We start from the raw sequence: 26,999 nt of genomic DNA on the forward strand, positions 1-26,999 counted from the left end.
TATCCAGGACTTAATCTTAGGTGGATTAGCTTGTTTGTCAGAATTGAGTTTATATTTAAAAAGTACGGCACTGTGATCTGAAATGTTAGTCCGGAGTACAAAAGCTTCTCCTTTCTTATCCGTAGAAGGTCTAGCAAAAAGGTGATCCAAACAATTATTTAATCTAGTAGGTACATTGCAATATGATACGAAGCCGTTTTCCGCAAGGACATTTAAATACTCAGAAACATTGTTTCTACTTTCTTTTTCTAAAAGGATATTAAGGTTAATATCACCTAGCAGAATACCTACTGTGTTTGGTTTGCTGATAGCACTCAAAACATCAGGCAACGCATTGATGAAGTGACAGTATTGCCCGTTGGGTGAGCGGTAAAATGCTGCAAAAGCAAATTCTTTTTTATTTTTAACAAGAGTAAAAATTAGTCCGTTCGAGTCCGTAATATCGAGTTCTCTACATGTGCTATGTAGCTCGGATTTTACGTACACGACCACACCATCATTCTGTCTATAATGTTTATTAGTATGGTACATTGTGTAATTATCTATCTGGAAGAGTTCTAGATTAGGCCGATCTTTTAACCAAGCCTCGCTTAACACTATGCAATCACATTCCGCCTTGAGTGCCCTCAACACCACCAAAATTTGGTTGAAGTTTTTACCAATGCTGCAAATATTAACATGAAATATTTTTAATGATGGAAGATCACTACTTAGGAAATGTACTGCTGTGTCTATGTTACCCTCCAGTGTTTCTATCTCCTCCTGCCCCATGTCAAGTAAGGGGATATGATCGCTAGCCATTGCCATGGGAGCTAATTATTAGAACTATCTGTACACGGAGGTTTAGACATGGGAGGGAGGGAGGTAGAAGTGGTAGGTAGTTACTCTTATATAAATTAGAATTCAGAAGAAAAATGGTAGGTAAGTGTTTTCTAGTTTGAAGTAGAGAGAAGTACATGTTATCATTATAGGTATACCTAAGGTAAGTATGTATTATATTACATGGGTATGATGTGTGCGGGATATGCCCAACACATTGTATATGAATGTAGTGTAAGTATATTTTAGTACTAAACAATTTGGGTAATAAGATTATAAAGGGAATATAGCTATGACTATATCTTAAAAGTATAAAGTAGTAGGAACGTGACTGGGAATAATTTGAAATAATACAAAGAGAGATAATACAAAGAGTATTCATGAAGACATGGTAGGTTTTGTAAATGGGGAGATACTGGGGACTGATCAGTGTTTTTATCTATTTCTTCCATCTTTTTGTTGATGTTGTGTATTTCTTTGTAATTCTTAATTTTGGTTTTTTGCTCTATGTTGAAAGTATAAAGTAGTAGGAACGTGACTGGGAATAGTTTGAAATAATACAAAGAGAGATAATACAGAGAGTATTCATGAAGACATGGTAGGTTTTGTAAATGGGGAGATACTGGGGACTGATCAACATTACTCACGCGTTACTGCTTGCTGCTCCTCCTACCTTGTATTTGAACACATTTTTGAGCTCCTCTAGTTGCTTCGGGTTTGAGACCTTTCGAACCTTGGCATGTTCGGCTTCACGTACGAATATAACAGCATCTCTGGTCCACACATATTTTAAGTTAGCTTGTTTGGCAAAAGCTCTCGTTTCTGACAGTAGGAATTTTCTTTTCGCCGTGAGATGTTCGAACATTGATATCGGTACATCCTTGAATGTCTGGTGAATCTCCGACGCCTTGAGGGGGGCAAAGTTATTCTCTGCTTTGTATTTCTTGTGAGCCGCTAACCATTTGTTTTTGAGCCATCTTGATTTGAGATGAACGATGATCGGCTTTGGTCCTTCAGCTCTCTTTGTAACAACTCGGTGGGCGACCTGTATGTCGTCCTCTTGGATGTCGCCACAGCCAATGACCACACCAATACGTTGCACTAATGCCTTCACTTCTTCGTGTTTGGTCTCTGGTACTCCTCTAATCTCAATGTTACTGATTCTACTTCTGTTTTCCAGGTCGTCCAGTCTTGACTCCAAATCTTCAATGATGGTGTCCTTCTCAGCCAGCTTGGTCTCCATGGCATCCATTCTAGTTTTGAAATCCTTTTTCAGGTTTTCCACCATCTCGAACATTTTGCTTTCCAATTGATTGAACTTTGTGTCGAGATAATCTTTTGTGAGAGCCTCCGGCAAGATGGTTGAGTGATGGACATTTTCATTCCCAGCCGTGAAGGTTGAACCAAGAGGTGGGGAGGCGATGTTCTTCACTTTCATCTTCTCCTTGCAGGTGGCACATTTCCAATTCGCCTTGGTCTCCTGACTCATCTTCTTGAAGTTCTTCAATCCTTGACCCACGCAGAAGTAGTGGTGCACACTGGCACACACACTACACCTCAATGAGTCTTCCGGGTTTAGTCCATCTGAACAAATAATGCACTCCATTTCACAAGTTACACTATTTCTATTTCTGTAGATACACACTGTAGATATAGGTATTTGTTTATTTTTGAAAATAAATAAATTTTAAATTTTAATTTTATGAAAGACGTTAATATTTCAACGCTCTTGATTCTACAAAGAATCAGTGACAACTGATTAGAGATTAGAGGAAAGAGGAGTGCAATGAGGGGAAAGCACGCCGCCAATGCAGTGAAGCAGAAGTAATATTAGAGGAAAGAGGAGTGCAGTCTACTCTCATGACTTTTTCGATATCCCTAACCGTTTTGTGAAAACCGCCAAAAAGCGGTTTCCGCCTGTGGGCGGCGCCCAGTGCAACTTTTGCCGATTTTCAGATTTTTCCCTTTACATACTCATCAAGACTTACCATCCTGCCAAATTTCAAGTTTCTTTTTACTTTTTGTGGGCACTTGATTTATTTTGGGAGGAACGAGTTGGCGGGGTTTTTTTTCATGCCACGAAGTGGTATTTTTTGGGGGGATCTCATAACTTTTTGCAGAAACTTAGCATAATATGACGTATGAGCGTAGCGCAACAAAGGACAACATAGTACGTAATGTTTACATCAAAAGATCTACTTAAGCAGTAGGACTATACCTACTTAGGTACTTGCCTATTAACCCTCCTGGGATGTAAATATGAAATAGGTATATGTAGGTATACATACCTACCCACCCGTGTAGCTAGTACCTAATTACCTATCTGTTTACATCTACATACATAGGTTAATAGTTGGACTATACTGGCCGATTACTCCTCTTGGGATGTAAATATGTAATATGTAGATGTAGGCAATAGTAGGCATGCATTATCTATAGATTCTAGATACCTATGTATATAGTTACCTACCTACTTTACTTGTCATGTGTTGAACGTTGTACCCGACATGTGAATTTTATCAGGTGTAACATTGTACCTACTAACATTGGATATTGATTCGTAGTGTTTTACATGGATAGCTTTCTACAGTAGTTAACTATTATGTAGAAATAGGTTATTGGGCCCTTCCGTGACTTTTCATACCAATAACTAGGCTCACTGTAAAGATATATGTAGGTACTTTTGTATTATTCATTAAAGTAGGTATTTTTCTAAAGTTTTAAAATAAGTAGATACAATACATTTTGAGATCTACTTCGAAATATACCTACATATAAAATCAATCCATAATGCTTTCAACGTAAAATAACTTATCTTCTTTCTTACCTACCTAGCCAGGTCTTCAATAGTATAAGTACCTAAGTACCTACCTACCTGCCTACCTTGTTGAAATTAAAAAAAAAAAAAAAAAAAAAAAAAAATGCATAGCTCTGTCTGACTAGTAAGTTGGTAAGTAACTAAGTAATTGGACAATGGCAAAGCAAAACAGCCGACTTCTGAGCAGTTGTAGGGTCCTATTGCTATTTCCTCACTTACTTACACTTACTAAGTGTTATTAGGAAGCTAAAATCAGTCGTTTGGAACGACGGATCTAGGAAAAAAAAACTTGTCTCGACTGTTTTGTAGACAATGTTACTGAAAGTGATACATATGTCTGGTTCAGTTTCCGAGGTATCTGGTGTCGGTAACTGCAGTTGTTTTGATGACGTTTGTAGATAAGTTCGTACACAAGTACCAAAGTACCTAAGTACTACAAGATTACTGCTTTGATAGGATTAGAATACCTATATTTATTATTTATCTCTCTAATATCTAAGGCTCTCCATATGATGGGTTCAACTTACACTGTAGACAGGACGTGGGATATAAAGAAGAGTTCTTCATGTAGGTAAGTAAGAAGACCGAAGTGCTTTATTTTTAGTGCGGATTAAGTATGTCTAGGAAGGAAGTCAGTCCCATTACATCTGGAGACTAGTAGGTAATAGTACTTTACTACCTACTCACTTAGGTAATAATACTTACCTCTAGTAGGTAATAGTACTTTACTACCTACTCACTTAGGTAATAATACTTACCTTGGTACCTACCTAATACCAGAAAGTAATAACAATAGCACTGGACCGATTTTGATGATTGATGCTCCGGGGGGCCAAATGGCAATCCGTGAGATCTCACAAGTCTGTGGGTCCTGTTCCACAAATTTCAACTGGGACGGAATATTCTAAGCATTCAATTTGTCCCGGTTTCCTTTTTGAAGTTTCCTTCCCTTTTTAGTTTCTTTTTGTGGGTATCAAGCCAATTTTACATAACTTAACAACTCAATTTAACGTTCTCTTTTTTTTTTCGGGAAGACGAAGGACAAAATCTTTTGGATGAAAGGGAGCTTGAATCAGCACTACAGGAAGTCAGTTCTGATAACTTTACAGAGAATGGAATAATGTATCCTTTCTGTTAAGGAACTTAGGGTCCCTTACTCGCAGAAAATTATTTAGGGTTGAAAAGGACTTACCTTTGTTATGAGGAGGCAGTCTACGCATAACAGAGTTCCGAGTAGATACAGTAGGGTTTGGTGGACCGCCTGATGAAGATGATGTGTCTGTACTCGACTTTTCTGATCCTGAAATCCATAAACAAACAAACAACCACATGAAATAAAAAAAAAGGAAAAAAAAATATAATTATGAAGAAAATGAACCTCTCTCTCAAATACAATTAGGTCGCGCGTTCGGTTCGCGCTCGCGGCGGATTTTATCCTAAAGAAATAAGGTTCGTTCTCGGAGCGGCTGGCTTTCTCCTATCCCGTCTTCCGTATCTCTTCGATTTCGGGATGATAAGACATTAGCAGCTACAGTTCGCTCTATCAAACTAAAATAGAAAAAAGAGAAGAAGATTTTTCTCCCAAATTTGCCGACAAACCTGTAAACTGTGGGAAACGAAGAGAAGAAGAATAATAATAGTGCTTATTTATACTGCTCGCATAGGACTGAAAAGTCCCTTTACTCCAGCAGTAGGCTACTACTATTATTGTTAGGTAGGTAGGTACTGAGATCATTCAGTCCAAATAATAAAATCCAAGTTGTAATACCTAAACATTTAGGTAGGTATACATATGTATGTACCAATGTACCTACGTACATAAGTAGGTACTTGAGTACTTACCAGAAGGAAAATGGGGGTCTTTTCGTTTTTTCTGACGAAATTCCTGTGTGTGGAGTCCAGTATGTAGAATAGAATAGAATATACCTTGTTTATGTTGTAGGACTATTGTTGTAGGACTACCTATGTTGTAGGAGAATGTAGGACTATTGAACCCATGCACATACCTATACGAGTACCTACTTGAGTAAGTAAGAGCTAAGAGCTGAATAGGTCTAACTTACCAAGGTCTTTTGTTACGAGGGAATTGACCCTCGTCCGTCTGGCATACCTACTAGCTTCTTAAATTACCGACCTATGTCAACCTAAAGAAAAGCCTAAAGTTAACCTTTTACTTGTTCACAATGTAGGTATAATAATAATAGTGCTTATTTATACTGCTCGCATAGGACTGAAAAGTCCCTTTACTCCAGCAGTAGGCTACTACTATTATTGTGGTCAAATTCTCAAATTATACTGAGGATAAAATTCCATACCTCGGCTGGGATTGAACCCACGCCCTTCTGTTTACCAGGCTAGGTACATACTAAACTAAGTAAGAGTTAAATAAGTCCAACAATGTCTTCCCTTCTCAATAGACGCACAATTGATTAATTCGCGTCCTATACGAATACTTTACGTCGCGTCAAACCTTACCTAATCGTCTTTTATGTTGGAACATAAACTGACATTAATGAGCGCATCCACACTATTTGCATAATGATGAATAAATAGGCAGTGGCGTGGCGTGAGATTTGCAAAAGGGGACTCAGTAAACCCCGTTTACAGTATGCCGATCAGTGCCCTAAGTATACTTAAATATGTATGACTAAAGTATGGAAATTTGGAAAAGTATCTTACTTAGTTACAAGTCTAAGTAAGTAATAGTCAAGAGAAAAGTAGCATTTTGAATTTGGACAATTTAGATCAAAATATGGAATTTCAATTCCCTTCACAATGCAAAATATGGAAATACTTTTCCATACTTTGGTACTTTCACTGATTTTGGTTATACGTAATCACTAAATCACTTCCTATTTTTGACAAGTGGTAAAAATAAAAAGAGGGGGTGATGATATCGTAGGAATTCGCAAATTCGTATAACCTTAACACATCTTTTAGGGCTGTTTGCTCCTACACCTAAGCCTCAAAACGGACTGTGTACCTATGGAGTTCAGTTATACCGTAGAGAGACAGCTTTCCCTAAGTTCCTTGGATGATACACCACTGAATTAATACACAGGAAACATGCGTTCAGCTATGCCATAGGACATGGCTCATTAATTGATGCCAATCCTTGACAGTGATTTCAAGATTCATACGCACAAGTCTTTGTTTTACCCGTACAATGCAATTTCTTGTGATGTAGGTAATGTCTGTCTCATTGTAATGGGTAATTGCATAGTTCCTTTCCTGAGATTACAAAGTTAAGTAAGGTCATATTTATAATGATAAGCTTAAAAACAAAGAAGAATGAATACCTTGTTTTTATTGCTAGCATTATTTAGCTGGCATAGGACAAAAAAGTCTTCCAAGAAGTAACGTCTTTTGAATAAATGCCCAAATGCCCACGTATAGTGGGTGGCCCAACGTCACAATTTTGGCCAAAAGCTGCATTTATTCAGGAAAGCACCAAATTTGGTATGGACCTTCATTGGGGGAAGAATGAATACCTTGTTTTTATTGATAGCATTATTTAGCTAGCATAGGACAAAAATGTCTTCCAAGAAGTAACGTCTTTTGAATAAAAAATGCCCAAATGCCCACGTAGGCACCTTAGTTACCTATTTAAAGATTTGATCTAAACATCATGCACTTTTAAAGTTAAGGCTGTAAGACACCAACAAATGCACAGTAATTTTAGATGTGCAGACTGCAAAGTACCGTGAAGATTGTGCAGAAATGGGAGATTGACCTGGAGATATGACATCCAGATTCTGGACTAAAGAAATTACTAAGTCAGAGGATATGTAAGATTTGGTGAGATCTAAGCCGGATAGAAAACATATATAAGTACACATCTAACAGATACTTATATGTACATTTGTAAGATTTGATGATAGAATACAGATTGATATAGGTACTGGCATATGTATGTAACAGAAATACGTATGCACAATGTAGATGCACCTTAGTTATTTGAAGATTTGATCTAACACATCATGCACTTTTAAATTTAAGGCTGTAAGACACCAACAAATGCACAGTAATTTTAGAGGTGCAGACTGCAAAGTACTGTGAAGATTGTGATGCAGAAATGGGAGATTGACCTGGAGATATGACATCCAGATTCTGGACTAAAGAAATTACTAAGTCAGAGGATATGTAAGATTTGGTGAGATCTAAGCCGGATATAAAACAGATATAAGTACATATGTAACAGATATATGTAGGTACATTTGTAAGATTTGATGATAGAATACAGATTGATATAGGTACTGGCATATGTATGTAACAGAAATACGTATGCACAATGTAGATTTGTAAGATTTGCTGAGATGTAAGACGGATAAGAACATTTGAAAAGGAAGAGGATTTCGTCAATTAGCTTCTGCCAGTTCTGATTGATGACATGAGCTATCCGTCTTGCATTTAATAACTCTTAGGTACTTGGATTTCTTGCAGTGTGTGGGAGTACTTAGTGTTTGTTAACGCTAATAGATTTGTAAGATTTGCTGAGATCTAAGACGGATAAGAACATTTGAAAAGGAAGAGGATTTCGTCAATTAGCTTCTGCCAGTTCTGATTGATGACATGAGCTATCCGTCTTGCATTTAATAACTCTTAGGTACTTGGATTTCTTGCAGTGTGTGGGAGTACTTAGTGTTTGTTAACGCTAGACGATTTGCTTTTTATGGTAAGATATTTATTGAAGAGATTGTGCCCTAAGTAAAGTGTCGTAAGTATACTTAAATACCCGATTACATTACTTTCCTTCCTATAGGATAAGGAAAGTAAAAAAGAGAAGGTACTTTGTCAACATATTTTGTGTCATATGTAGGTATTAATGTAGTCTATAGTATACCTATTGGTATTGTTATTGGTTGTTACCTACCCATTATGAAAATTGTAGTTTTTAGTACTTACTTAATACCTACCTAAGTTTGAGTATGTAGGTAGCTAAGGTATTTACCTACTCAATAGACTCAATACTACGGACTTAGAGTAAAAATAGTTCTCTTGTCTATCTACGAATCTTCGTATAGCTTCTTGAACTTACCTATTATGTCCCTACTTACCTACCTATTACCTAATGCCTAATACATATTTAGGTTGAAAACAGCCCAGTTGCTTTTTCCTAACGACCTGGTTCAAACTGTAGCACGAAACATCCAATCAATATTTCATTTATTGACGGGCCCAACTTTTTTTTTTCGGAACAATTGTCTTTAATGAGTAGGAAGGTTGTAGAATACCAAAAATAGACTCCACTGTAGTCTGTATCAGTACTTAGCTAGCACCTATTTAACGTATTTACTTAGGTATCGAACGAGCCAACCGCGTTCCAAGTTTCAACCCATACTTTGTACCTATCATTTCATGACTCCTCTTTGACCTCCATATTTTCATAGTAAGTCAATCATTTATTAACATAAATTACCTGTTTTTATTTTTTACATAGAGGGAGGTATATAGGTACTTACCTAATTATGCACTTATGTTAATATTTGGTCATTTTATCTGTTTCAGGTAAGAGTGAATCTATGATATTAAATTTGGGAAGAGTCTGATGTAGCATTTTCGTAAGTACCTATGTTTTTAATTAAACCACTTATAGGTAGGCAGGTACTTAGAGCTTAAAGGTACCGTACCTATGTATGTACCTACATATGTGTAGAACTCTGGCAACTAACATTCTACTTGATAAGGAGAACCAAAAGGCAGATATATTGACCCACAGAACTTATATATAATGACCAGAGTCCTTCAAATATGACGTTTATTTTTCTTAAAATATGACTCTAAAAATATGACTTTATGACGTTTATTTTTCGTGAAGTGTATGTAGGTACCTACATATGTGTAGAACTCTGGCAACTAACATTCTAGAAAACCAGTGCCTCCTAACTTGTACTTCTATGTCCTACTCCTATACCATTCTCTCAATTTCGGGACCATATCAACCCTATTAAATAAAATAAATTGCAGACCATTATCTCGTTTTACAATATTATTGTTTAAATGAACACAACATTCCACACCTACTAATGCATTACCACTGGTGTCGACCTTGTTCCAGATGAATTATTGACTAATGAGAAGAAACAAGATGAATGCGAACACAACTGCGCCAGGTCGAACGGCATTTCTTTTTAATCACCTACTTAGTTACTTATTTACATACTTTTGATTGATACTTGTGAATAAGTAAATAGTATACGTATACTTACTTATGTACAAAGTCATTTAAGGTATTAGAAACACAGGATGTTCTGCCTTGCCCCAGATGAATTATTGACTAATGAGAAGAAATAAGATGAATGCGAACACAACTGCGCCAGGTCGAACGGCATTTCTTTTCAAGTACCTACTTAGTTACTTATTTACATACTTGATTGATACTTGTGAATAAGTAAATAGTATACGTATACTTACTTATGTACAAAGTCATTTAAGGTATTAGAAACACAGGATGTTCTGTACGAAATTACCTACAATATTATGGGAAAATTTTGAAGTAAAATTTTGAACTAGATCTTTCTGACTCCCCATGAGTTCACGTGATGTGACGTGATGGTAGTGTATTTTTACCTTTACTTTACTTTCCGTGTCCGTGAGATAGGAATGGTTTCACAATGGCTGGAGGGACAGGCTAAGTCTATCCTTCTTCCAAGATATGTACATAATTATAAATGTGCCCAGACAGGATTCTGATATTAATACTTTTATGATGCTTATTATGTACTGCAATTTTTTTTTTGTAGTTACAATATATCCCTTTTGTCGAATGGTATGATGAAATTGAGGGGTTTGATAGAAAAACGACCTTTAGGCCATAAGAATTATGTAGCCTAAATGTCATTTTTGCGTCAAACTCCTCAATTGTTTAATGTTATCATTACTTCAAGTACGTTTGTATGATGTATTTGAAATTTGAATAGATGGATGAAATCTGGGCTTCACATTGTTAAAATTCCATTTTTCTTTCTAATCAAGGGCAACATACTGCAAATGATGTTCAACATTGTACCTATACGAAAAGTAAAAACATTATTATTCATACAGTTTTACAAGTGGACCAAATTGTAATTTGTTGAATGTTGATTTACACGATGATGGATTTGTGGTTTATTTCATGAGCGAATTTAATTTTAAATTTATGCTGTTGAGATTTTCTTTTGCTGAGGTGGGTGGATTTGCTTCGTTCTTTGAATCGCGTCATATAAACAAAATACCAAGAAGCATTTTCTTTGATTGCGATTTTGCTCCCTAAATTTTGTTAATCAACTAGCCACAAGATTCTTTGACAACGCCTTGACGCCCCTTTACAGGGCCAGCATATTAGTGGTTGTGCATTTTGACGATCACATTAAAAAAAAAAAATTACCAGGTCAATCCACAATTCGGTATGTTTTGGTGATCCGCAATTTCATTGGGAGTAGGGTTTTGTCACTGTTAACTCAGGGCACAGAGTTTTTGTTATCCAATTTTGAACTCAGTGCATTATTTGTGAGTTTTTTTATTGCTCGTGTTGTGTCAATCCCTATTGTAGTGAAAAACCATGTTTTTTTACTTTCTATTTATTTTGACGATCACATTTAGAAAAAAAACATCATATTTGGTAGGTAATAATATCTTTACCAGGTCAATCCACAATTCGGTATGTTTTGGTGATCGGCAATTTCATTGGGAGTAGGGTTTTGTTACTGTTAACTCAGGGCACAGAGTTTTTGTTATCCAATTTTGAACTCATTGCATTATTTGTGAGTTTTTTTACTGCTCGTGTTGTGTCAATCCCTATTGTAAAACCATGTTTTTTCTCTCTCGTCATAATTATATCCCTCTTCCTCATTCCCTCCTTCTTTCTCTTCCCTCTTAGCCCCTATCTCTCTCTCTCTCTTTCTTCTCTCTCTCTTTCTCTCCCTCCCTCTTCTCCCTCCCTCGCCCCACTCAATTTTATTGTTGAGCGGTTCATTTACAAATTTGGCAAGAGCGATAGCATTAGTTTTGATGTTCGAAATTTCGTATCTAATACTACGAGTAGAGGGACTTCACTCAAATTCAATAGCAGCCTTGCCCTCCGTCTCTCTCCCTCACCAACTCTCACATATTGTTATCTCTCTCCCACATAGCCTCTTAGATTGTCTCATCTCCTCTCTTTCCATCCCCTCTCTTCCTTTAACTCCTTTTCCCCTCTATTCATCTCTTTACATCTCTCGCTTTCCCTCTGTTTCTGCCCTTCTGAGTCTACAGGTCCCTCCCTACCTAATAAAGACGAAATTGTATGCTACATACTTGAGACCCGGGGGAATTCGAGCTTCATTTGACTCCTTTACTCCTTTACTGTAGGCAAAACTCCCAAAATTTGGAACTCCGAAACTGACAAAATCCTGGATACGGCCCAGGTGTCTGAGATTCCTTATATATTACTGAAGCCCAGAGCTACTTTGTCCACCAAGCCACTGAAATACGAAACACAGTCACAATAGATCTCATTCATTCACACTGTAGAGAATCCATTCGGTGCCTTGATAAACTCACGATGGCAAAGTAGCGACAATTAATTCGATTCAATTGAACAAATGAAGACGAATTAGATAGAAGAGAAATTTTCAATGTCGTCACTCATTATTTATGGTTTGTGAACCAAATGCAGATTCGTTTTGATGATGAGCAGATTTTTTCGAAACGCAGACATATAAATTTCTTATTTTTAACCTCAGGACGCCCTAGTTGTATGAGAAGTTTTTCCTAGAAAACCATTTTATTTTTCCCTGGAAATATGTTACAAGATGTAGCAAATATGTACCTAGGTACTTCAATAAGTAAACTCTGACATGATACCAATACTCTCAAGTCTAAATTTTTGTACCTACCTATTGTTATAGTGTTCGAAAAAGGGGTTGAAAGTTAAAACCCATTTTTCGAGCACTATTGACTTTTAACTTAATAGTTTTATTGTTGGTTAAGTAATGATTTTTGTAACAGGAACATAATTTAGATCAAAATATTTGAACAACACTTGAAAATTGCGATTTTCAAACTACCTACAAAATAGGAAAATTTTCGTTACCTACAAAAAATGTAAATCCCTACCTATAACACCGCCATCTGGGGTTATTCAGGGGTCGAAATTGAGCAGTTTGCTGTTTATAGTCGTATATAATGACGTATACAAATATGTTAGACATTCACATATTTTGTTATACGCAGACGATTTAAAGATATTTAAACCTATATCGTCAATCAATGACTGCATTCTACTACAAGAAGATCTGAGCTCCGTAAATCAATGGTTGTCAACTGTAGGACTCAATTTCCACCCGGAGAAATGTAGTATAGTCTCTTACAAAGCTAGCAAAATCAAATATGACTATAAATTAGGGGGCGTATTTATTCCTAGGGAAACACAGATTAAGGACTTGGGAATTAAAATGCAAAATGATCTGACCTTCACATGTCATCAGAAAGAGATAGAGAAAAAGGCCTACATGACATTAGGTATGATAATTAGGTATGCGAAGTCCATCAAAGATATTGATGCTATAAAAATCCTCTCTTAGATTGTCTCTCCTCTCTTCCCATCCCCTCTCTTCCTTTAACTCCTTTTCCCCTCTCTTCATCTCTTTACATCTCCCTTTCCCTCTGTTTCTGCCCTCCTGAGTCTAGGTCCCTCCCTACCTAATAAAGACGAAATTATATTCTACATACTTGAAACCCGGGGGAATTCGAGCTTCATTTGACTTCTTTACTGTAGGCAAAATTCCCAAAATTTGGAACTCCGAAACTGACAAAATCCTGGATACGGCCCAGGTGTCTGGCATTCCTTATATATTACTGAAGCCCAGGGCAACTTTGTCCACCAAGCCACTGAAATCCGAAACACAGTCACAATACATCTCATTCATTCTCTCTATTAGAGAATCCATTCGGTGCCTTGATAAACTCACGATGGCAAAGTAGCGACAATTAATTTGATTCAATTGAACAAATGAAGACGAATTAAAGTCTACTCACGCATGACTTGCGAGGAAAAACAACGAACTGTTTGCGAGACGAGTGGAAATATACAAGGTAGAAGAGGAAATTGTCTGAAATGCATACTCAAACATTGCTTATTGTATACAGCGTGTACTTATTATAAAAGCATAAACTCTTGTTGAAACTTTTTTAATTCTTATTTAAGGGATTTGATCAAGGGAATTCTAACACGTCAGCCGTTCCGAGATCTAACCTTATGTGTTTGATGATGAACTATGACGCTCGCCCTTGCGGGCATCGAACGCTCGACATAGCGCTTACAAGTTACCTTTCAACTGGACTGACTTGGCGGCTAAACATTGTTAATCAATTAATCAATCAATATGTCATGTAAATCTGGGTATGAAATTTTAAATCTGGCTTTGATCAGCAATTCATCAATATCATCACCCAGTAGGTATAATAGATTCATTTGCTCGGTACCCAAACATCGTTTATTATACCCATCCGATGAGTAGGTACTACCTAGTCTCTACAGTGACTACCTACCACCTACCTAGTCACTGTGACACTACAGACTAGGAAAATAGAACTGGCACTGAAAAGAAAATCCAACTTGATACCTGGATTACCTGGCAACAATTAGATACACTTGTGTTAACCTTGTTAACGGTGAACTGTTATGCCAGGTTAGGAATGTCTCTTGGCATATAAACATGGCATAGAGATCCCCAGGTGTATTTTATGCCTATGCCATTATGTTAATAATGCATCAGAACATTCGGGCCTTGGCTTTGCCGTGGGCTTGGCAGATTGGCACCAGCAGACATGCTGCCAGTCAATAACCTAACGGTGTAAATACTCTATTGAAATAATAGAAAAAAAAACTGGATGAATGATTACATATATTTTCTCTGGAAAAGTCTTTGAGTCCCTGCTAACCTAGATCCATATGATACATATCACACACTCAATACATATGAGTTGTCAATACATATCAGATATATCAGTAAAGTATATTTTTCATTTTGTATTGCCTACAAATATCTCTCCCTCTTTTCCTGTAACGAGTGTTCCAGCAAGTAGTATCGTCTGAAATGAATACTCAAACATTGCTTATTGTATACAGCGTGTACCAACTCATCATAATAACCCGTAAACACTTGTTGAAATTTTTCTAATTACTATTTATGGGGTTTGATGAAGGGAACTGTAACAACGGAGGTCTCATCCTCTCATCGTCCTGAAATCGAAGAGAGAGGGAGGACATGTCATCCCGAAATCGAAGAGAGAGGGAGGACATGTCATCCCGAAATCGAAGAGAGAATTAGGACAGGCAGTCGTTTGGAGAACGAACCTTATTTGCTTAGGATAAAGCTCACCCCTGTGGGAATCGAACGCTCGACCTAGCGCTTACAAGGCGCTACCTTCCAAAAGAATTAGGCTGACTTGCAGGCAAGACATTGTTAATCATTAATTCATTAATCAATATTTTAAATCTGGGAATTATATTGTGAATCCGGCTTTGATCATCAGTGTCATCACCCAGTAGGTATAATAGATTCATTACTCAATACCTACACATCGTTTATTATACCCATCCGATGAGTAGGTACTACCTAGTCTCTACAGTGACTACCTACCACCTACCTAGTCACTGTGACACTACAGACCAGAAAAATAGAACTGGCACTGAAAAGAAAACCCAACTTGATACCTGGATTATCTGGCAACAATTAGATACACTTGAGTTAACCTTGTTGACGGTGAACTGTTATGCCAGGTTAGGAATGTCTCTTGGCATATAAATATGGCATAGAGATCCCCAGGTGTATTTTATGCCTATGCCATTATGTTAATAATGCATCAGAACATTGGGGCCTTGGCTTTGCCGTGGGCTTGGCAGATTGGCACCAGCAGACATGCTGCCAGTCAATAACCTAACGGTGTAAATACTCTATTGAAATAATAGAAAAAAAACTGGATGAATGATTACCCATTTTCTCTGGAAAAGTCTTTGAGTCCCTGCTAACCTAGATCCATATGATACATATCACACTTATCACACACTACTTGGGGAATTCACCAAGTTGTCTGGGTATGAATGAGTTGTCAATACATATCAGATAATATATCAGTAAAGTATATTTTTCATTTTGTATTGCCTACAAATATCTCTCCCTCTTTTCCTGTAACGAGTGTTCCAGCAAGTAGCATTAGGACTATTAGGTAGTCTGGTCGTAAATTATTACCTATCATTGTAAAATTAGCCGTACAAGCCGTTCTTGGTTGCCCTTCCATTGCTAGGAGACGTTTGGAATTTCCCCCATCAATTATTTATGTATTACGTCCCACTTATGTATTACAACTACATATTACGTCCCCTTCCAAGTATTATGGTTGTGGATAAGCAAGATCTAAACAGACATAGCAAAATCATACATGGTGTCAGGACTTGCAGACTTATAGGAAAAATCGTGTAAAAACCGAGAAGTGTGAATCATATAATAGGGAAGGCAAAGTGGCAACATATTTCGGGCCAAAACTTGTTCACCTTGGACGTGTAAAATTTTCTGATCCACGGAATCTGTAGGTAGGTTATGTTATCTGCTATGTAGTCCTACCTATTGTATCGTCAAGTCTATAGGGAAGTTTTTGGGCGATAATAATCCATTGTTTTCGAGACTGGCTAAACAAGTTTCACTTTCAACAATGTGTGCCCGAGAAAATAATTTTGCAATGCTAATTTTCAAAAAACTTGATTTCATGTCGTATTTTTTAACCGAGTGTTGAGATTATTCAAACAAAAAACCATTTTGTATCACTCAATTCAGCAAACACCAAAGCAAGAGCAAAGTACCTACATGATATACAAAAGTACCTACCTATCACTCCACTACATAACAATATCTACCTCTATAAGTTAGCTATGTACTTAAATTTATGCACGTAATGTAGGTATTTTTCTCGAAAATATTTCCTACGAGAGAATGCTATCATACTTACGAATATTTTCAAACCGTTTGTCTTGAAAATTCCCCCGAAATTATTTTCGTTGAAAATGAAAGTTTGAGCAAACAAAAGTATTTCGTAGAAGTATGGAAGTTTCGCTCGGAGGTAATGAAACTTGCTCATATGTTTTAAAAAGTAATGCTAGTGGGAGAGTATGAGGTAAGTACCTTACTCTTTAGTGGAACTGCTCAAGTACTCCTTACTGCAGAATTCTCGAATATACTTTTTCAGAACTCTCGAAAACTTGTAGGTTAGGTAACTTCTGCAGCGAAAAAGGTAGGAAAATAAATACCACTTACGAAAAATAGTTACCTCTTATATCAAATCAAAAGTATTTACTTTTTTACATTTTACTACTTAAATATTAAGTAAATACCCATTTGTTTAGTCCGGGGATACCATACCTGTGAGTCCTGTGACTGAAATTTCATTAGATTGTTGGTAATACTTAAATTGGTATTGTCTGCAAAGTGAACATTATACCTACCTATGATTAGTTGATTAAATCTAGGTCTGCTATCCAATCAGAACTTCCGTGAGAAGCTTTTGAAGGTTTTCCAGCCACCTACTTCTTATTATTAAAGCAACTTCTTGTTATTTTCCTTATACTCGTACATACTCTTTATTTGTGACGTCATTACAAGTCCTTCTCTTCTTCAAGTTGCAAGACAATTTTCACATGTATATCAGATATCTATTTCTTGAGAAGCATTTGAAGGTTTCCCTTATCTAACCTACCTCTTGGTATTTTCTCAAGTCATTATCATGTGACGTCACTACCTGTCCTTTCCAAGCTATAATTTTTACATACACATCAGATATTCCTTGAGAAGCATTTGAAGGTTTTTTCCCCTATGGATCATTTGTTCATAGTGAATTAGTGATGTCATAATTTCCATCATCCTTTCCAAGTTTTGTAAGATGTTTTTATAGGTAGTGTTATTTTAAGCATTGAAATGTATTCATTCAAGATAAGATGTTGTAGGGATAAGGGAATGTAAGGTATGTCGATGCTATGTTAGGACCTTGAATGTTGAATACCTAACCGCTAATTTTTGCAGTACCGCGTACACGTTATTTTAATGATTGCCTTGCCAACCTGGGCGTCATGATGATTGCTAGGAAAATATTCATTCTCTCTTGGTAGGCACCTAGATAGAAGAGAAATTTTCAATGTCGTCACTCATTATTTTTCAGATGGCGCTATGGTTTGTGAACCAAATGCAGATTCGTTTTGATGATGAGCAGATTTTTTTCAGAAACGCAGACATATAAATTTCTTATTTTTAACCTCAGGAAGCCCTAGTTGTATGAGAAGTTTTTCCTAGAAAACCATTTTATTTTTCCCTGGAAATATACGTTACAAGATGTAGCAAATATGTACCTAGGTACTTTAAACTCTGAGATGATACCAACACTCTCAAGTGTAAATTTTTGTACCTACCTATTGTAATAGTGTTCGAAAAAGGGGTTGAAAGTTAAAACCCATTTTTCGAGCACTATTGACTTTTAATTTAATAGTTTTATTGTTGGTTAAGTAATGATTTTTGTAACAGGAACATAATTTAGATCAAAATATTTGAACAACACTTGAAAATTGCGTGCTTGTTTCTCATTGGTTGATTTTTGAACTTAACGGAAGTTCAAATATAGCACTTGAAAAATTCTGATTTCATCGCAATATGAATCATACTGTTGTGTCATATGAAGGAGTGCTGGAATCGCTGGTAAAGCCTAATGGTTTTCCAATGTGAGTTAACAGAAAACAGATTCCCCATTTCATAAGATAAGATATGGAAGGCTTGAGTTGTTCTTGCGTCACTGATTTAGCGGAGCCAAACTTGAGATACGGTCCTTATAGTAATACTTTGAGGCAATACTCTTTTAAAGGTGTGTCCAATCGTCGATCGACGGGATAAAACTATGTTGTCGAGGCCGTGTGGACGGTTCAGTGGACATCGATCGACGGCTGGTCGAGTAAGTGTGGACACACCTTAACTCCTTAAGACATAAAATTGGAAAATACCTTTTACAACTTTTTTCTTTTTTACTGTCCCTCTATTTGTTTTTGTCCCCCCCCCCCCCTTTGAAATTTAGCCAAACTTGAGATACGGTCCTTATAGTAATACTTTGAGGCAATACTCTTTTAAAGGTGTGTCCAATCGTCGATCGACGGGATAAAACTATGTTGTCGAGGCCGTGTGGACGGTTCAGTGGACATCGATCGACGGCTGGTCGAGTAAGTGTGGACACACCTTAACTCCTTAAGACATAAAATTGGAAAATACCTTTTACAACTTTTTTCTTTTTTACTGTCCCTCTATTTGTTTTTGTCCCCCCCCCCCCTCAAATGTCAATGCGGACCTTCACAAAATTACTAATTGTGAGTTTTTTTATTGCTCGTGTTGTGTCAATCCCTATTGTAGTGAAAAACCATGTTTTTTTTTCTCTCTCGTCATAATTATATCCCTCTTCCTCATTCCCTCCTTCTTTCTCTTCCCTCTTAGCCCCTATCTCTCTCTCTCTCTCGTCATAATTATATCCCTCTTCCTCATTCCCTCCTTCTTTCTCTTCCCTCTTAGCCCCTATCTCTCTCTCTCTCTCTCTCTCTCTCTCTCTTCTTTCTCTCTCTTTTCTTTCTCTCTCTCCCTCTTCTCCCTCCCTCGCCCCACTCAATTTTATTGTTGAGCGGTTCATTTACAAATTTGGCAAGAGCGATAGCATTAGTTTTGATGTAAGTTTCTTAATCTCAGCAAAGAGCAATTACGTTATAAGAGGTACTTAATATTCTGATTCAGGAATTAAGAAGAAGAAAAAATCCCATTTAAGTAATCAATTATGAAGAGTTGAGAGATCGTTTTCACGAATGACAATGTCTCATCAAAAATCGAAAGCTATATTTGGTTATATCCGGTTTTATTTAGCTGCTAGCTGATGAGTATTTGAGGTTAAAAGGTTCACTAACCTTTTATCCAGTAGGCATTCATTTTCGAGAAATACCCATCAACCTACCCATGGTATCCGGTTTTATTTAGCTGCCAGCTGATGAGTATTTGAGGTTAAAAGGTTCACTAACCTTTTATCCAGTAGGCATTCATTTTCGAGAAATACCCATCAACCTACCCATGATGTTCTTTGGTATGCAACTGAGTTGATGTTTTACATGTTTATAGACAGGAAGTCCCGTCATTAGGATTTATATTACAACTCATCAAACGATGGAACGTTTCTTGATTGAACGGTGTGTGGAAATGAAATTGAATTTCAAATAGTTATAAATATGTAGAAATTAGGAATAGCTAGAGGTAAACGGTTTGGCCTTCGGCGAATTTAAGGTGCGTTGAGTAATGAGGTTGGAGGAATATGCGTAGCAAATACTTTAAGACCTATGTTTTCCTCACAAATCAGGATGTATAATCAACCGAAGTACTATCTTGTTTGGATGTGGATTTTCATAAACATCAGAATTTACTACATGAAGGAATGCACATTCTTTAGTTGCTTGCACATACATAGGTAACTTCTGATTTCTCAATTATATTTCATACAAAAATTCTACCTTGCGTCGGTTCTAGCACATTCGGTATCTTGCTAACACTCGAAACAGGAAAATAATGCTGAAAATTTAAGAGATCCATTTTCTTTTATCACTGAATTGAATTTTTACTTGAATTAATTTTACCCACTGATAAAAAAAGTGGTGCATTCAAAGGTATTAAAAAAGTGAAATTTATGCAGTTTTTCAAAGACCCATCAATCACTGACAGTAAATATCGGGATTGAAAACCGTGTCACCCTCCAGCCCCCAGCATTAGCGCAGCGGGTTGTTTTCCAATTTAGATTCTTTAGAAGATAAATTAATGACTGCATTGACTGCACCCCTAGTGACGAAGTCATTAGAGAGTATGATGGTGCAGATTGCAAATTCCTACAATGCATTGTCTTTGAAGACGATCATACTTTCGACATAGATTTGCAAATGCCTTGTGAAAATCCGCTTATTGTTTCGTCTCATACGAGATTACCATACACAGTGTGTGAGATTGATATCCTATATCCATGCACTATGTAGTGAAATCGGCAAACGTTTTATTAAAACAACAGGTAGGTGCTCATTAGGTGGGTAGGAAATTTTGCAATCTTGATCATGCTTGAGCTGTGTGTGCTTGCTGGATCCAAGATACTGGATGTATAGTTAATTGACTGAAAAAAGCACCTTTTTCTGGCTGGCTGGGGGACGTTAAACTGGCTGGCTAGGGGGCCAGGGGACGTTAAACAGAGTATAGACTAGCGTCTGGCTGTGGGACTATAAACAGGGAGGAGAACAGCTAACTCTAACCAGCCTAGCTAGCTGGCAGTTTCAAAGGGTTCTCCCTGCTTTAAAGAATAAGCACAAGTCCTCACGATGGTTGACTGCGGTTCAGGACGAGCCAATTAAACATGGCTAGAGACCATCACCCCGGTGTGAAGTTGATTAGAATCAGCCGAAGTAACGTATTACGAATGGGTCTATTGGCACTGTATTGGAATTTAGTATTTAACAAAGTCCAATTTCTGAGTTAAATTGGGCTTACAGGAACGAAAGTTTGGTCAGAAATTTCCGCCCCGGCCAGAATTCCAACCAAAAGCATCTCCGACTTGAGTCAGTGCTCTTAACCAGTCAACCACTGGCGATTATAATGAATTGGCTAGGGGACGTTAAACAGAGAGTAGACTAGCGTCTGGCTGTGGGACAATAAACAAGGAGGAGAACAGCTAACCCTAACCAGCCTAGCTAGCTGGCTGTTTCAAAGGGTTCTTCCTGCTTTTAAAGAATAAGCACAAGTCCTCACGATGGTTGACTGCGGTTCAGGACGAGCCAATTAAACATGGCTAAAAACCATCACCCCGGAGTATGGCAGATACAAAAAGATGTCTTTTCTTTACTCTGCCAACACCATTCGGCGAAAGCTACAATTTTGTTTTTTCGGTCTGCTGTGCCAAGATTTAACGATAATATTAGGTACTGTCTTTTCTTATGATGTGATCCGATTTTAGTCAAACGTCAAATAATGAAATAAAGAAAACATGCCATCCATGCCTATCGGCTGAAGGGTGAGCATGAGTAATATGCGGGCTTGGATAGTAATAATTAGGGGTCGGTGTCGGTGCATATAATGCGATCCATAGACTAATAATTGACTCGAACCCATCCAAGGGCTAGACCCACCAGCATATAAACGGGTTAATCAAACCTAATCGTCTTCTCATTTAAGAAGTGATAAGGACCCTATTAGAATATGATGGGATCCGATTTTAGTCGAACGTCAAATAATGAAATAAAGAAAGCATGCCATCCATGCCTATCGGCTGAAGGGTGAGCATGAGTGATATGCGGGCTTGGATAGTAATAATTAGAGGTTGGTGCATATAATCTGATCCATAGACTAATAATTGACTCGAACCAATCCAAGGGCTAGACCCACCAGCATATAAACGGGTTAATCAAACCTAATCGTCTTCTCATTTAAGAAGTGATAAGGACCCTATTAGAACGCGTGTAGTTCACACTTTGAAAACCCCCCATTACGAAAGTGTTTCAATGCTGGAATCCCCATTATAATCTAATCTATTACCGGTGACATCAATACTGCTAGCACTTGCTTTGATGTCTCCTTAGCCACACTAATTCAATTAGCTTGCCTAATACGTTTCAATGCTGGAATCCCCATTAAAATCTAATCTATTACCGGTGACATCAATACTGCTAGCACTTGCTTTGATGTCTCCTTAGCCACACTAATTCAATTAGCTTGCCTAATACAATTAAAAACGCTGCACTTTACACTCTAATGAAGACGCTGCAAGTGAGACATATTGCACCAGTCACGTCAAATGTCGAGTAGAAGACACGTTGTGAGATCGATACACGCGAGGACGAAATGTCAGATGTCCAGGGCCGACGGTCGTTTTACTACTACGAAATGTTAATCTTCAGCTAACATATGTAATGTGGTTGTCCTAAAGCTGGCTAAAAGCCCTTGTCAGTCTTTTATTCCGATCTTAACGATTCTTGGTCTTGAAAACTTGAAGAAATCAGTGGCAGCAAAACTGTAACTCCAGAGTCCAGACTGATATGTATCTCCTCTCTCAGGAAATTGTCACAATTTGAACATTGCATTGATTTTTGTATGATTTTACTGGTATATCATTCACGTACCACAAATTCTTCATCTCCTCTTGTCGCGATTCTGTGCTTGGCTGCTTGGTTCCTCGATAATCTGCGTCTTCAAGTATTCTTTGAATCAGTGTTAATAAATTGTAGCCAACTTTCATGACGTAGCCCGCTTATATCTGTCCAATCCTTATTGATTCATCGGCCAACTCGTCAGTGATGATTTCATTCCAACAATAGTCCGTGATATAACCGAACATGAATAACCGATCATATTACGATGAAACGTATTATGGCACTGCACTGAGTTCCAAGCTCCAACTTATTTGCCAGTTTGTATTATCTAATAGAATCACCACGCTGTTATTCTGCAGCTCAACTTTACTCTCAAGGTGAGCTGCATTGGAAATCACCTGTTATTATATCCCATCATAAGATAAGTTTTACTGGGTGAGCCAGGGGCTCTCTCGCGCATTTTTAGTTTGAAGTTATTTTCGTTTTTCAACCGTTTAAATTTAAATTTTGGTATAGGTACGTTTGAATCGTTCCCAGGAAGTTATTTTTGGGCCCCTTATTCACCCATGTTATTTTTGTGCCCCCATTCAAGGACCACAAATTCTTCATCTCCTCTTGTCGCGATTCTGTGCTTGGTTCCTCGACAATCTGCGTCTTCAAGTATTCTTTGAATCAGTGTCAATAAATTGTAGCCAACTTTCATGACGTAGCCCGCCTATATCTGTCCAATCCTTATTGATTCATCGGCCAACTCGTCAGTGATGATTTCATTCCAACAATAGTAACCGAACATGAATAACCGATCATATTACGATGAAACGTATTATGGCACTGAGTTCCAAGCTCCAACTTGTTTGCCAGCTTGTATTATCTAATAGAATCACCACGCTGTTATTCTGCAGCTCAACTTTACTCTCAAGGTGAGCTGCATTGGAAATCACCTGTTATTATATCCCATCATACGATAAGTTTTACTGGGTGAGCCAGGGGCTCTCTCGCGCGTTTTTAGTTTGAAGTTATTTTCGTTTTCCAACCGTTCAAATTTAAATTTTGGTATAGGTACGTTTGAATCGTTCCCAGGAAGTTATTTTTGGGCCCCTTATTCACCCATGTTATTTTTGTGCCCCGTATTCACATAGGCCCTTCTTCCTTAAGAAGCACTGTGTAGTGTGTACCTGTTTAAAAACGGACTTCTGTTTTTGGTACAATTAGCGTTCACCCCTCAAGAAAATTTAGCTAAAATGTGACCGATTTTGCAATGAGCTATGGTGTTTTTCGTACTGTACTATTAGCACTTACTGACCATATGTTATGGAGCCATCCAGTAACTGTTCTACTGTACTTACCTATGGTAATCATTGCGACTAAGGTCGGGACATCAGCAACTACTGCGCTCACTAATAGCTATAATACCCTGGGAAGACCCAGCCCATCCTGTCTTTATCGGGTCTTCTTGCATACCTAACAACTTTGTAATTTGAGGCCACTTCATGATTACTACTTACTAGTATTCAGCTCAGTTCAGTTCAATAGATAAAAAGCCCATTCCGAGGCTCAAGTGTAGGGGCCCCTAAAGGATGGGTCAAGCTTCTACGAATCTACTAGTATTTTGCGATTCGTAGGCTTGATTTAGATGAGTCTTTTGGGATTTGGATTTCTGAAGGGATCCTTACCCTGATGATGCCGGCAAACTAATATAGTCAATTCTGATCATGATGAATACCATGGATAGTACCTAAATGGCGCTTGCGCTCAGGTGTAGGATGTCTTTGAATAGTATTTTTCCTACAGTACACAATCAGTCTCAGTCCTATTACACGGGTGCTTAATCAGGAAGCCTTTCCAGTATTTCTTTCTGAAGAGATCTTGTGCAACTTTTTCTCACTGTTTTCTGTTCCTTGATACCTGCTCAGGCGGGGAACTGTTCTAAATCGATTCATAACACCCATCTTAATCTTATTGTGTCAATACTTCATAGATATAACTTTATTTGTATTTAGATACCAAGATACCTATACGTACAATATGACTTATGTGTCGATTAGCGAGTAGCTGTCATTGTTGTCAACAACACAAAGACCAATAGTAATAAAAATTGATCTGTGATCAATTCATTATCCACGATACAAATTTGTATTAGCAAATTATTTTAGAGAGTGCTTTACTCTGAGTTTTAAGGTAATGTTACGTTCACAAAGGTTTGCAACAATGCGCGCTTGGTGTAACATTACCTTTAGACTGTCAAGTCAATACATAATGATAATGACAAACTTGAGGTAATGTTACACCAAGCGCGCAAACGTTTGCAAACAATGCGTGCTTGGTGTAACATTACCTTTAGCTTTTGTAGAAAAACCGACAACAGCCGGATCAACTCCCCGCACACACGAACGCTGTTTGCAAGCTTATGTTTGTGGAAAAATGATTGCAAACGTTTGCAAACACTGTTTGCAAACGATCCGCACTTGGTGTAACATTACCTTTATGTAAAAGACAAACTTATAATAAAAGTAGCTAAGTACCATGTCTACTTGATCATAACAATAATACGTGCATTTTATTACTGCCTGCTCTTTAATTTATCGATTTGCATTTTTGCAATAAGTGTGCTTTATCAAGCAAAGCTCGTGATAAGAGAGACCACCTTCTAGAATCTATGTAGATTCATCTTGACTCTTGAGTTACTGTGAATGTATGAATCTCTGATATAATGTGCTTAGTAGCATTCTTAGGAAATTAATTGTGGCATATTTTTGCCACTACTCTATTGTCCAAAATTTGCCAAAGCGCCCAAAGCCCCAAATCAAAAATCAAAATCCACTTAGCAGAGGACTCACTTTAATACCGTCAGTCACTTTAAAGAATAGGTAAGCTTTAATTAACATCGTCACATTAAAGAATAGGCATTGTAGTAATTTTAATCTTGTTTGTAATGCTGCCAAAAGAGAATTGTTGACTGGTCGGATTTGGATTTGCCTGTATACGGCCTGATATCATTAGGACCTGTTAGTAGTCGAACCATAATGTTAATAGTATTCAATCCATAATGTCTCCCCGGTTATACGGGGCCTCTCTAGAGGTAAGTGAACTTTCCCAAGGCCAAATACCGCGCAACACACGAATCGGTTTTTGTTTTGATCAGGCGATCTGATCGCGCTTAGATTTTGTTTAGCCATGTGTGTGGATTTGTTTAATCGTGTGTTTCTAATCTTTGTTTGGTCTATAACATTCCATCGATGTGCGTGAGCGATGCTTTGACAAAGATTGTTGTATGTTGATATCGGAGGACAGGATATCCAATCCAATACACTCCTTAAGGAAGAAAGGTGGCACTGTGTATGGTTTGGATCCACAAACTAGTTTACAGATAATTTTATTCTGTGAGATACCTAAGTCTCCCTCCTCCCCTCATTACTTCTCCTTCTCCTCCTTACTATTCTCCTATTATACCTCGGTCAACCTTTATCACTATTTCCCCTCCTTTTTCCCCTCCCTCCCCCTCCCTGTCTCCCATTTGAAAAGGTAATTCTCAAAGGTCTCGTGTTGCTAGTAAAATGGAAAAGGACGGTGGTGTGATCGTTTTTGTGGGATGGGTGTGGTATGGCTGTTTGAAACTTTATTGACAGTATCCCTTCTCTCTCCACACCTTCGTGTTGATATTCTTTCAACGAAATTGTTGACTTTATTGTTTCTATTTTCCTCTTTCTTCCTTCATTAATTTCTCTCTCTGTGTCCCTCCCTCTCCCTCTTTTTTCTTTCTCTCTGTTCCTCCCTCCCTCTTTCCTCTCTTCCTCTACAACCGTAAAATCTTTAATCAATTGAGTCATATCCATCTTTTTACGAATGTGTAAGTAGTTCTTCCTTTTTCTGTCTCAAATTCTGAGCAGATATTAGATACAACTCATATTTCCTCGTTTGGTCATACGTACATAGGTACTTCGCGTGATGTTCGCGTTCAGTTTGACCCGGGATTGAATGAAATTGAACTACTTGGCACTACCTACACTCAAGTACTCACCACACAGTCATAACGTGATAGTCTATCCTTCACCCTTGAACTCTCCTGTGTAATAAGCACTTGCCTATCCCACACGGGCTGCTTCTGTGCTCATCACACTTGCCTAGCATGCAGGAGGTCCGCGTTCCATTGCCGGCGGGGTCCAAGTTTTTCGGATTCGTACTAGGATTGCAGGAGTGCATTTAACCTTCTGAGGACAATGA

General features: G+C 37.7%; 2 protein-coding genes across 2 annotated transcripts in view; one reads left to right on the top strand and one right to left on the bottom strand.

Moving 5' to 3' along the window:
- Positions 1-26,999, top strand: part of LOC103512482 (beta-1,4-mannosyltransferase egh) — an 82,734-nt gene that overhangs the window by 8,471 nt on the left and 47,264 nt on the right. The window lies entirely within an intron of this gene.
- On the bottom strand, positions 329-2,553 carry LOC113468773. Its single transcript, XM_026825930.1, has 2 exons — positions 1,415-2,553; positions 329-1,207 (listed from the first exon to the last, which is right to left on the bottom strand). The coding sequence occupies exon 1, from the start codon at positions 2,423-2,425 to the stop codon at positions 1,463-1,465; it is 963 nt and encodes a 320-aa protein (XP_026681731.1). The 5' UTR covers positions 2,426-2,553; the 3' UTR covers positions 329-1,207; positions 1,415-1,462.

The sequence above is a fragment of the Diaphorina citri genome, unplaced genomic scaffold, assembly GCF_000475195.1.
Source record: "Diaphorina citri unplaced genomic scaffold, Diaci psyllid genome assembly version 1.1 scaffold843, whole genome shotgun sequence".
In the NCBI taxonomy this organism is placed as follows: Eukaryota; Metazoa; Arthropoda; class Insecta; order Hemiptera; family Psyllidae; genus Diaphorina; species Diaphorina citri.